Source organism: Anguilla rostrata, chromosome 5 (genome assembly GCF_018555375.3).
Source record: "Anguilla rostrata isolate EN2019 chromosome 5, ASM1855537v3, whole genome shotgun sequence".
NCBI classification, from domain to species: domain Eukaryota; kingdom Metazoa; phylum Chordata; class Actinopteri; order Anguilliformes; family Anguillidae; genus Anguilla; species Anguilla rostrata.
This window is the reverse complement of record NC_057937.1, coordinates 58,174,996-58,186,417: the sequence shown is the minus strand read 5'-3', so window position 1 is coordinate 58,186,417 and position 11,422 is coordinate 58,174,996. Positions and strand designations below refer to the sequence as shown.

Genomic DNA, 11,422 nt, shown 5'->3' with positions numbered 1-11,422 from the left:
CAATCCTATATTGGGTTGCTTATTTTGGCAGAAGTGTACAAGTCAAAAGGTGAAGCAACAGCAAGCCTTTGGAATGCTGACACTGGTAGGGCAATTTTTCCAGCCACAATGGAAACATTTCATGTTTTCTCCCACATTATAAGCTTTGATGACAGGGAAACAAGGCAGGGTGGACAGGAGCTTGACAAGCTTGCACCTACTCGTCTGAATGAAGAATTGATACCCACGGGTCCCTAGTTGAGCTGTTATGTTCATTTTTTTAAATCAAAACTCAGTTCTGGTGATTAATTGACTTTTTATTGGTGTTTCTTCATTATTGAATAACTGGCATATGTTACTTATTGATGTTTTGAAGTGTTTTCTGAACCTAAACATTTGAAATGTTTGACATTTTTAATAATTTTGACCCCAGGAATATATTCAGACGAATGAGGAATTCACACTCTATTTATTCTTTGTTCTCGTGTAGCCTATATTCAGAGGAATGAGGAATTCACACTCTATTAATGTTTCAGTTTAACCACCAGACAATCACAAGATGATGTTGTCGGATGTAGCCTAGTTGAATGGGCTAACTAACACGACCATGTAATGACCACTGAAAACACGTCCAATTATCCACAGTTGTCATTCTGGTTCTGTTGAATAAATGCATTTCATGTCCTGATCCCACAAACACGGTAACGTTACAGTACGCTAGTCCTAACTATAATGTTAATTATTAGACATCTTTTCCTGTGTAGCCTACATTTCTTCTAAATTATGAACCGTTTTACACGGTTAAAATAATAGTAGCTAAATTATAGGAATTGTCGAATCAATTTAACATATTTCATCACACGTTCAGATTGTTCACAATTTACTGTTCAGATTTTTCACGAAGCTGTCTGTAGCTCCCGTCAGCGCCCACTACAATATCTGGCAGGAAAACCAGACAGCGACCATAGCCGCCACAAAATATCTGGCAGGAGCCGCCAGAGTCAGAGCACCAGCCAAGGATCAGTCGCCAGAGCCAGAGCACCCGCCAAGGATTAGCCACCACCCGACAGCGGCCACTGGCGGCCGCCATCTGCCACAAAATGATTCAACCCCCTCTCCGAAATGTGGTAGAGCGGGGGACGGTTTAGAATGATCGGCGTGAGTCACTGGAAATAACCAAAGGACGAAAACAGATAGCGGAGCGTAACAGTTTTTAAAAAATAGTCGTCCACGAAATTTGCGAGATGATTAACCTACAACACTTTCTTCTTCTCCTGCAGGTGGCCAGTATTATGAGCCAGGGACGTAAGTTTATTTTATTGGTTATTATTATTATTTCTGGTGTGTGTTTGTTGACATAATCTGAGAATTTGTTCTGGTGAAAACCGCTCACCCATTTACAGCAGTGGTTCCCAAAATCGGTCGCGGGGGACCACTACACAGTACAATGTCCAGTGTTAATTCAGATTTAACTGTGTTAATTCAACTCTTAACAGATAACATTTGGTCCCACGCTTTAGACTGGGGGCAAACGTTATATGTAGAGTGTTGAATTAATACTGTTCGAGTTAAATTAACGCTGGACATTTTACTCGGAAGTATGCTGGTATTTGTCCCAGTCAATCTCTTGCTCAATTAAGATTGCATAATTAACACATGTTTAAGTTCTTTCATATTTTTTTCCCCTTAAACTTGGACATAATGCAGGTTTGGCCCGTTATCATTTGCTTTGTCTTTGAATTATTTGTAACTACCAAGTAGTTAGTTTTAGTGTCCATGTTTCTTCACTTCCACTGCTCTTTGTGTAATTGTTTGGAATAGGCAGGCACATTGTGAAAACGGGACTTTTATTCTGCATGGCATGCGTCGCTATTTTCTGACATAATACGGTTTAAGTAAGAGAGTAAAAAAATAAAATAAAAAGTTTGTCAACAGTGGTATTTCCGTTGTGGCTGGAACAAAAACCAGCATACACAGGGGTCCCCAGCACCAAGTTTAATGTTGTCAGCCAGACACGAGCTCGTGAAAATAATAACTAATTCATAAATTAATACACTCGATAAATAAAAGAAGCATAATATGCATGTACGAACTGCTGAGTGATATAAACACAGTAAAGTAGCAGATCCATTCGTTTCCCCTGTTTTTTCAGCATGTGGTGATGTTCTAAATGCATGTATGAAGAGTACTCCGGCCTGGCAAAGGTAAAGTGCAAACTTTAAAAATGCATAATTTGACTATTAAGTGATTAAGTTCCGTTGTTGTGTTTGATACTTGGCTCAGCACACTGTTTTGAATGAAAGTGATCAAAACAAATATACAACTGGCATTGGAGACATTTTTTGAAAGGGGGCACACAATCTCTGAGATTTACGAGCTTGTACCCACAGAACTGTGCGTTAGACTGCATTTGATAGCCTCAATTTTGTTTGAATGGTATATGTCTACCTGCTGACCTTGTATACATTTAACAATTTAAACAGATGTTATTATTTAATTGCCAGCTAGTTTGATTCCTGATTATAGGAACATATCCCTGAAAACAGTGTCAAGAAAATAAAACAAAAAAATTTGTTTCAACAGTTGTTATGAGGAAAAGGTAATTCCGTGCAGAAGTGTACGATCCGGCACGGGACCCATTGAAGGCGTTTTTGATTTCTTCAAGACTGATGTAGATACGGACACCGACGTAAGTCTGCTACCTGCGGTAATACCAATCAGTTAATTGACTGTCACTCCCCCAGTCATGCATTACTTGCTCACACGCTTGTGTGTTTGCACTCGTTCACTCTTCCTGTAAGCCCGGTTGATAGTGAATGGCTATTTTTAAAGGCATACTATGCAGGGCTGGTCCTGCGTTTACGATCAAGGTCTCCTCCTCCATCCTCAGTCCTGCCCACTCACTTGTTGAGGCCAGGAAACACCCTTTAGTGCAGCGTAGCTGGAAAGGTCGGTAGCTAGGGGTATCCTTACGTACAGGTCCACCAGGAAACACGTTCAACTGTGCGTCGCTTTCCATGTCTTCAGTCAGCTTCAGATGTCGCCAATCAGGAAAGGCGATTCCACAGATGACGTTTCACTTCACAGGCTTCTGGTTCTTCTTCACCTCTGCCATTGCAGTAGCTAGCTATCTACAAATGCTCCACTGAACCCTAATCCCAACCCGCAGCCTTTGTGGCCACACCCGCCCCTCCCCGCACAGAAAAGAGCGTCGTGCCCAGGAATGTCCCAAACTCATTTTAGAAGAAGAAACACAGGCAATGGAGCATGGATTTGGCAATTGTGGGCAAAGACAGGGACAGCCAGGGCTTCATAGACATGACAGAGCACGGTTATTTTATGGTATTTTTAAGGTAAAAAAAATCCTGCGTAATATGCTTTTAAAGTAACAGCAAGAGAACTACTGGTTCTGGCTACTAGATTGGCCATCAATGAAGTTAAAGTCCTTTCTGCTCTCTCTCTCTCGTTTTCTCAGTTTGAGCACGTGACTGAAGCAGGATATGCTCTCTACCTCCCCCCAGAGGCACTGAGGAGAAGCACAGCCCTACGCCGTCCGGAGGACAGCACCACCATGGCCCTGACACTGTTCAACAGCAGTCTTTTCAGGGTTGATGTATGCCTGTCCATTACTCAGTGATTTCAGGGCTACTTTAATTGTAGTGTTGTGCAGTGGGATTCAATCAATCAATCAATCAATCAGTCAATCAATCAATCAATCAGACAATCAGTCATGTGGTAATTTAATATTTAGCCATTACTCTTCTTTTAGCCTTTTCTAATTAATTGTGTGTGCTTTGACAGAGTTCATATGTCCAACTGTAATGTAACGAAATGCATTAGTTTACTGTTTGTGTGGCATGCAAATACACAAATATGTTACGCACACACACACACACGTTGTGAACACTTCCCGTTTAGGTCGATAAAAATGAGACCATTCTTGGAGGTAAAGTGCTGAGTGTGAAGGTGGGAAAACTGGCTGTGAGGGACCTCAGCCAGCCAGTGAGGATCTCCTTCACGCACGCCAACGAGGTAAACACCAACAATTCACCACTATGGCTCATTAGGACATCATTACGATGCTGCAGTTGACCTCTGACCTCTGAACTATTTCTTGACTCTTTTTCATTAGTTTTAAATAAGAAACCCACATGAAGGCGATTAAAAAGCCAAGATATATTAATAATAATAACAAATACAATAATAATAATAACAACAACAATAATAATTATGTTTTTACAGACTGTTATTCAACTGTGCTTTCATAATGGCGGACTGTCATAAAGCATTTAACAGTGATTGTAACTGGAGCAGTCCAAAGCTTTAGATTTTGAAGTGCATTTTACCCAGCAGTCTTTAGCTGTGGACTCAGCCCCTCTTTAGCTTCTTTGGAAAACTCTGGTGTTATTTGGATATAGTTATATGTAGTTGCTGGGTGGATATAGTTGCTTTAGCTCTACATGTAACAAACGTCTTATCAGTGATTTGTACCTGGCCAAAACTGAATCAAACGTTCTGTTTGAAATCCAGACAGGAGGACGATGTGTGTACTATGAGGTGCTGGACGATGCCAACGGCACAGGTTATGACAAAGCTGACCCATGTCCCTTAGTCCATTTCCTGCCAATCACTTTGACTGACACCTGTCACCTCAGCATCCTGAGCATACATTACATTACAGACATTTAGCAGACACTCTTGTACATAGCATAGCATTTGCATAGCATTTTAATTGCATCCATGCATACAGCTGGATATATATATATTATATATATATATATATATATATATATCCAGCTGTATATATATATATATATATATCCACCTGCATTGCTCCAGCTGAAGCAATTCCGGTTAAGTACCTTGCTCAAGGGTACAACGGCAGTGTCCTACCAGGGAATCGAACATGTGAGCTTTCGGTTACAAGACCAGCTCTTTAACCATAGTAAGAAATGCCCTAGTCCTGGCGACATTGACCCTGTTGGTCCGTGTCTAATTTAGCCAAAACCTCAACCAATAACACCATCTGTTGCTATTTTTTATTTATGGATGTGCATGCACAATACTATTTCAGTCAATAAAAGAAAAAAGAAAGAAAAGAAAATGTAAAAAAAAATCTTTTAAAAACTTTATCGACACTGCAGGTCGGTGGAGCACCGAGGGTTGTGTAGTCTCCAGGACCAACACGACATTCGTCTGCAGCTGCAGTCACTTGAGTTTCTTCGCTGTGTTGGTGGTGAGTGAACGAAACATGCTCGAGATCACGAACGCATAATCCGCGCCATTCATTGGTCGATTGTTTGGATGAGGCCTTCATTTTTAGTGCAGCGATGTGTCTGAAGGAGTGGAGCACGAAGTTTCTTGGAAGTGACGAAGCTCCCTGTCTAATGACGTATTAACCCTGACGATGTATGCAGCTTTGTGGTGAATGCTGGGCTAGTTTTGATTGAGCTTTCATCTGCTTTCGTCTGACGTGTAGACCTACCAACCCAGGTGTGCACATGGTCAGGATTGATTTGTATTTTTTTTTTTTACCGCGCTTGTTTTTTTGGGGGTTTAGGCTAGGTTTCTGCCAAATTTTCCCTTTTCTCTTTTATCTCTAAATCTGTACAGGGTCTCTGAAAAAAACGCTATACAAATTGAATGGAATTGAATTGAATTGAATTGAATCGATTCCTGCCTCTTGCCCAGTGCATGCTTGACCAGAAATAAGCGGGTGTAGATGATGGATGGATGGAAGGATGGATGAATTGAATTGAACTGACTGGACGGTGGGCTGCATAACTGCACTTAGAATGAGTGCCTAATGAATAATTACACTGGAATTAAAGATCACACCTGATATATTGATAACTTTGTCACTGAGGATGAGGGCCCCCATTCCAGAGTGTACAGGTCATAAGTGATAATTACTGTGCCAGAAATCTCGGTCTGCCTGTGTGAATCACCCACATATGAACCAGTTCTCACCACTTAGATGGGCGGGCAAACTGACCTTCAACAGTCCAAAAATGTCCTTCAAAAATGTGTTACTGTGTTTTCCTGTGACCCCCTGAAGGGTAGGTTTCCTGGAAGCATGTGTTCTAGAACTCCGTTGCTTTCAGTTACCAGTAGTGATTGTGACATCAGCAGTAGCACGTTCATTCTAATCACACCTTGAAGGGTTAACGAGTGTGTCATCTTTTGTTTCATCAGATGGGGTCCTAATTAAGGCTATAGACAGTATTGCTGCGTTTTATGGTTTGTAACGTGTGTGTCTTGTTTTTTTTGTGTTTTTTGGTTCTGTCTGATTTCTTTTCCGAAGAACACAGAGGTGTCCATAGACCCTGCCAATGCTCTCACCCTGTCCTACATCAGCTACATCGGCTGTGGCCTGTCCGTATTTTTCACAGCCCTAACCATACTCATGCATTTGTGTCTGAGGTACTTATCATCCTTGAAAAAATACATATTCAAATATGCACTTTCTCTCTTAATCTAACCCCTGTATCTAAAATGAGAATGATAAATTGTTTCGCAGTCCTTCGTAATGCCTCTGATGTGGATAGAGTTCTGTTAATCTCAACAACCACACCTGATCGCCAGTACCATTTGCAAAGTGTGTATGTTAAAATAATAAAACAAAGCATAGCCACATAAGGTTTTGTTGGTAAAATTGTAAAAAAAGAAATATGAGTTGCTTTTTTGAACAATTCCTGCTTTTTGAAGGATTGCATGGCACCAGTGATGGACAGAATGACAGAGTTTCATGATTTGACTTCGCAAGCATTTCATTTAAATGCATTAGTAGTATTTGCCAGGAAAGTTAAGTTGAGATTAGTGTGGAATTTCCAAGGTGTCCACATGCTTGCAAACATACCAACACATTTTGCATGTAACAATGCAATGCGTATTTGTAGTGACCGTTGTCATGCCTATGTTAGCGATAACTGACAGCACTTTGTCTTATAGCAGTGCTGATTGCGCAAACAGCTCTTGCGACTTGGTTTCCTGAAGCTGACAAACGCTGCGGTTAGAACGGTGTGAGACATAACAAAATGTGGTCGTCATCTTTTCCTTTCCGGGGGGGGGGGGCGGGGTTTCGCAGAAAGGGGCGGACTGACCATTCGATGGCTGTGCACCTAAACCTGACGGGGGCGCTGTTCTTCCTGCACCTGTTCTTCCTGGTGAGCGCGCTATGGGCGGGGCCAGGCCTGGGACTGGGCGCGGATTGGGGCGGGGTGGCCTGCCAGGCCCTGGGGCTTCTCCTCCACTACGCCCTCCTGGCCACCTTTACCTGGATGGCCATCGAGAGTTTCCACCTGTACATGCTGCTGGTCCGCGTCTTCAACATCTACGTCGCGAAATACCTGCTGAAGCTGGGCCTGGTGGGCTGGGGTGAGTTCTCTATTCTGCACCTACACCTGGAGATACCTGCTCACCCTGGTTCTGATGGGCTGGGGTGAGTTCTCTCTTCTGTACCTACACCAGGAGATACCAGCTTGCTTTTTCTACTCTGGCAAGTGAAACCCCCTCAACCTCACCTCCTCCCCCTCCCCCCTCCTGTGTTCTTCAGGTGTTCCCATGGTAACAGTCATTGCCTGTGCCCTCAATCAGACCTACGGCAGGTTCAGCCTACAGATGGAGAGGAACAGAGGAGCCAGCACAGGCACAGAAGCAGAAGTGAAAGCAGACATGTGAGTCACCTTTCTGCCCTTCTCTCCACAACTGAACACAGAGAGATCGTGGGCCCGCGGAGAGGGCATAATCTCACCTGAACACCATCCATCCATCCATCCATTATCTATACCCACCCTTATCCGGTTCAGGGCCTATCCCAGGGTGCATTGGGGCGAGAGGCAGGTGTACCCAGAGATACCTGAACACAGATCACATGGCCCGCTGACACCTGAGCACAAAGAGAGGGCACAGGCTTGCAGACCCCTGAGCACCACCAGGCAGCAGATCCCGCAACCGCCTGAACACACACGCACGCACGCACGCAAGCAGGCACGCACACACGCACACACACACACACACACACACATATAGATTCACATAGTGTTTCCATGTCCAGTCCGTCTCATTGGGGTGACACAGTCACATTGTTTTCATGCTTTGTATGAATTTACCCAGCTAGCTTGCTGGCTGACCTTTGTATGACCTATATACTCATAATTTGACATAGAGAGAGAGAGAGAGAGAGAGAATATGTACAATAATTCTCCTCTATCATCTTCCTCTCCTGTCTCATTTCCCCTTACCTTTTTTCCTTCCTTCTCAGCACCCATCTCCAGTCACAAGGCTCTGAACTCATCACCAGCTGGTGGAAATTTTCCAGACTTCACTGTCCCTTCACTGCCCCTTTACTTCTTTCTCAACCTTCTCACTTCCTCTTTCCCGCCACCAGAAGTGTTAGGGTGTCAGTCCGGAACCAGTAGGCTCTCTGCACTGGCTCAGAATTCAAATGTGATGATGTCACAATATGGCGCCGGTGAGAAGATTCACTGGCTGCAACCCCCCTCACCTTTAGTCAATATCACAATATCATTGTCCTCCATTCATCGCCTCCTTCTTCTTCTAGCTGTTGTCTATCCCAACCTCTTCGTTTCACTCTTTGCTGCTGTCACAAGGACCCATTGAACCAGTTTTTAATTATCGATACATAAAATATTACACTGTAACACTTGAGAAGCTTGGTCAGCTTGTGTGTGCGCGATATTTCTGCATCTGCGCATTTCCTTCCCGCCCCATTGACCGGCCAATGATTCAGGATAGGTGTTGTTTGGCACCATTTTGCAAAGGGTGTCTCAGGAACCACTGTCAATTATGCAGGAATCTATTAAGAATTCCCAGGGCCTTTTGCTTGAATTTTCCCCTGAATTGCTCTGGATTTGTAAATACTAATTTACAGTGTATAATTTGTATTTTGATGTTTAACGTGACCACAGTAATTCAACAAATCTGGTGCCAATGTGACCTTACGGCTACTTTTAGTCCTGATTGGCCCTCAGTGGCCAGGTACTGCTGTGGTCATGTGATCCAAGCGGCACTGATATGGGATGGCAGTTATGCCATCCGCCAAGTTACGGCTTGGTGGGGGGGTGGGCGGGTGGGTTTATGCCCCATATCTATACAGAGAGTTTGGCACCTTCCAGGGTTTCCTAAAGAAATAACCACAATGACCACAGGGCGACATAGCTCAGGAGGTAAGAGCGGTTGTCTGGCAGTCGGAGGGTTGTCGGTTCGATCCCTGCCCTGGGCGTGTCGTAGTGTCCCTGAGCAAGATACCTAACCCCTAACTGCTCTGGTGAATGCGAGGCAACAGTTGTAAATGCAGTCCATTTACCATTTACCACAGACTCTCAGCCCTTAAAAAAACATTCACTTCTGTACCTTCTGACCTCATGATGTAAGCACACGGAATTCACACACGTCAAATTGTGCCCACTTTCTGCTACGTCCCTTCTGCAGGTGCTGGATAAGGAGAAAGGACGTGAGCTACATCACAGTTACCGGCTACCTGGGCCTGGTCTTCCTCTTCGGCGCGGTCATGCTGGGCGTGATGGTGGCCAAGCTCCGGAGGATGAGGACGAAGAGCGCGGTCTATCAGGAGCACAAGAGGAGGCTGTGGAGGGACTGCCTGACCCTCCTCGGGATGGGCTGCATTTTGGGGATCCCCTGGGGGCTTGCTTTCGTCACCTATGGCCCTCTGTCTCTTCCAGGCCTCTACCTCTTCACCATACTCAATGGACTCCAAGGTTAGTGACTCGAATAGCATCAATTTGTGACTGTAAATGGGGCTGTAATTTCAACGTGGGTGTAAATTCGATGTAAATACCCTCAGATTAAAGCCAGTAGTATTCATTCTTTCATTTCAAATCCGACGTGCTGGAATACAGAGCCAGAACAACAAAAGTGGTGTCGCTCTCCAAATACTTACGGACTGCACTACAGACACATAGAGACAGAGAGAGAAAGAGAAAGAACAATTTATCTTCCGCTCCTGTTTTCTGACTATGCCTCCCTCCTCCTTTTTTCTCATTTTCATTTTCAGTCCTGCTTCATGAAATAACCCCCTGAAGTTGTGAAGAATAATTATATGAATTAATTATATTGGAGTTAAAAAAAATTAAAAAAACACGGTTACGGTATAGTCATACAGGTTTTTACTAAAGGGTTTATTGTTTGGTGAAAAGCTAAGAAACATTCTACTAAAGCGCAGCTGTTGACCTTTTCTTCCTCCATGAAAGCTGTCACGCAGTGGTGCTACCACCCCTGCCCCATATTCTACTCACCGCTGTCTGCAAGAACAATTTATTTTAAAATGTAGAACAGGATATCAGAAGTGAGAATCAGGGTTTCTAGTTGACCACAGACCTAACTGGTGCTTGTGTAACTTGTGAAATGGTCAGTTTGAATCTATAAATTAGCATTCGTTTGTCGTTTCGATCGTGGTCACACGGGTTCAGGCTGAACTTGCAACATCAGTCAGTGGAGAAGTTGCCAAGTTGCATGTTAATGTGAATTCCCCCACTTCCTCTCCCCCTCTCTCCCACCACAGTATTCTTGATTTTCGATTTTGTTCATTCTCTGTTCTCACGGGTGATTCATTCCCCTTTCCTGTGGTTGATAAAGCCGTCTAGTCTAGCCAGTTTAAAATATTACCGACACGTTAGGATGACCTGAAATGGGACGTCTGGGTGGCTCATTCGGTTAAGGCACCATGCGGTGGGGCACGGATGAGCCCCACGGTCTCCGATCCAATCTGGACCCTACAAGTGTGGCCTGCAGCTGCACGTATGCGATTGCACTGCCCGGGGGAATGGGAAGGCTCAGTCAAGCTAGGGGTCCGTGTTTCATTTCCCTCTCATAACACCTCCCTCCCCACACCCCCACCCCCACCCCCACCCCCCGGTTCAGCCCCAAATTGGCCACCAAATTTCTAAAAAAAGATGTTATTTTTTTTATTTTAAGTTTGAAAATGAAATGAAGAAACAAGCTACTGAATTCAACTACCGTAACTCCCACCTGATCAGTGTGTCTTTAAAACAGGGTGAAACAGGAAACAGAAGCAAAAAGGTCACTAAACCCTCCTTTTGCGCACCATCCTGCAGGTGTCTTCATGTTCCTCTGGTTCCTGGCCAGCACCTGGCAGCCATGCAAGGACAGCAGCTCTGAAGCGAATGACCCATCCACACAAAAGATGGAGACCAGCTTCAATAACTGAACATCGGCTCCTCCGTGCTTAGAGGTCATAATAAACAACTTAATCAGGGACTCCCCGCATCACATCCATCGACTTCCTTGAGGCATTCTGGAATCCACTTCCCATCTATCCAATCCACTTCTAACCAACCTTTCCCTTTACTGTAAATAAATAGTCATTAACCTTGGACTGGCTTTCAGACATTGTAGAATTCTAGATACAGATTGAACAATAGATAGGTCTCATTCCAATCAC

General features: G+C 44.0%; 1 protein-coding gene across 3 annotated transcripts; it reads left to right on the top strand.

Annotated features, from left to right (window-relative positions):
- The first annotated feature begins 828 nt into the window (after positions 1-828).
- Positions 829-11,354, top strand: LOC135255764 (adhesion G-protein coupled receptor G1-like). 3 transcript variants are annotated; one of them, XM_064337343.1, is made up of 12 exons: positions 829-1,284; positions 2,132-2,183; positions 2,563-2,668; positions 3,455-3,592; positions 3,898-4,011; positions 4,510-4,561; positions 5,124-5,215; positions 6,284-6,402; positions 7,067-7,420; positions 7,535-7,655; positions 9,433-9,719; positions 11,076-11,354. In XM_064337343.1, exons 1-12 carry the CDS (start codon positions 1,224-1,226, stop codon positions 11,137-11,139), a joined length of 1,560 nt encoding a protein of 519 aa, XP_064193413.1. In that variant the 5' UTR covers positions 829-1,223; the 3' UTR covers positions 11,140-11,354. The 3 variants fall into 3 exon arrangements, with proteins under 3 accessions (XP_064193413.1, XP_064193415.1, XP_064193414.1); XM_064337344.1 differs by having other exon boundaries at positions 843-1,284; positions 7,067-7,356; XM_064337345.1 differs by lacking the exon at positions 2,132-2,183 and having other exon boundaries at positions 831-1,284.
- Positions 11,355-11,422: the final 68 nt, after the last annotated feature.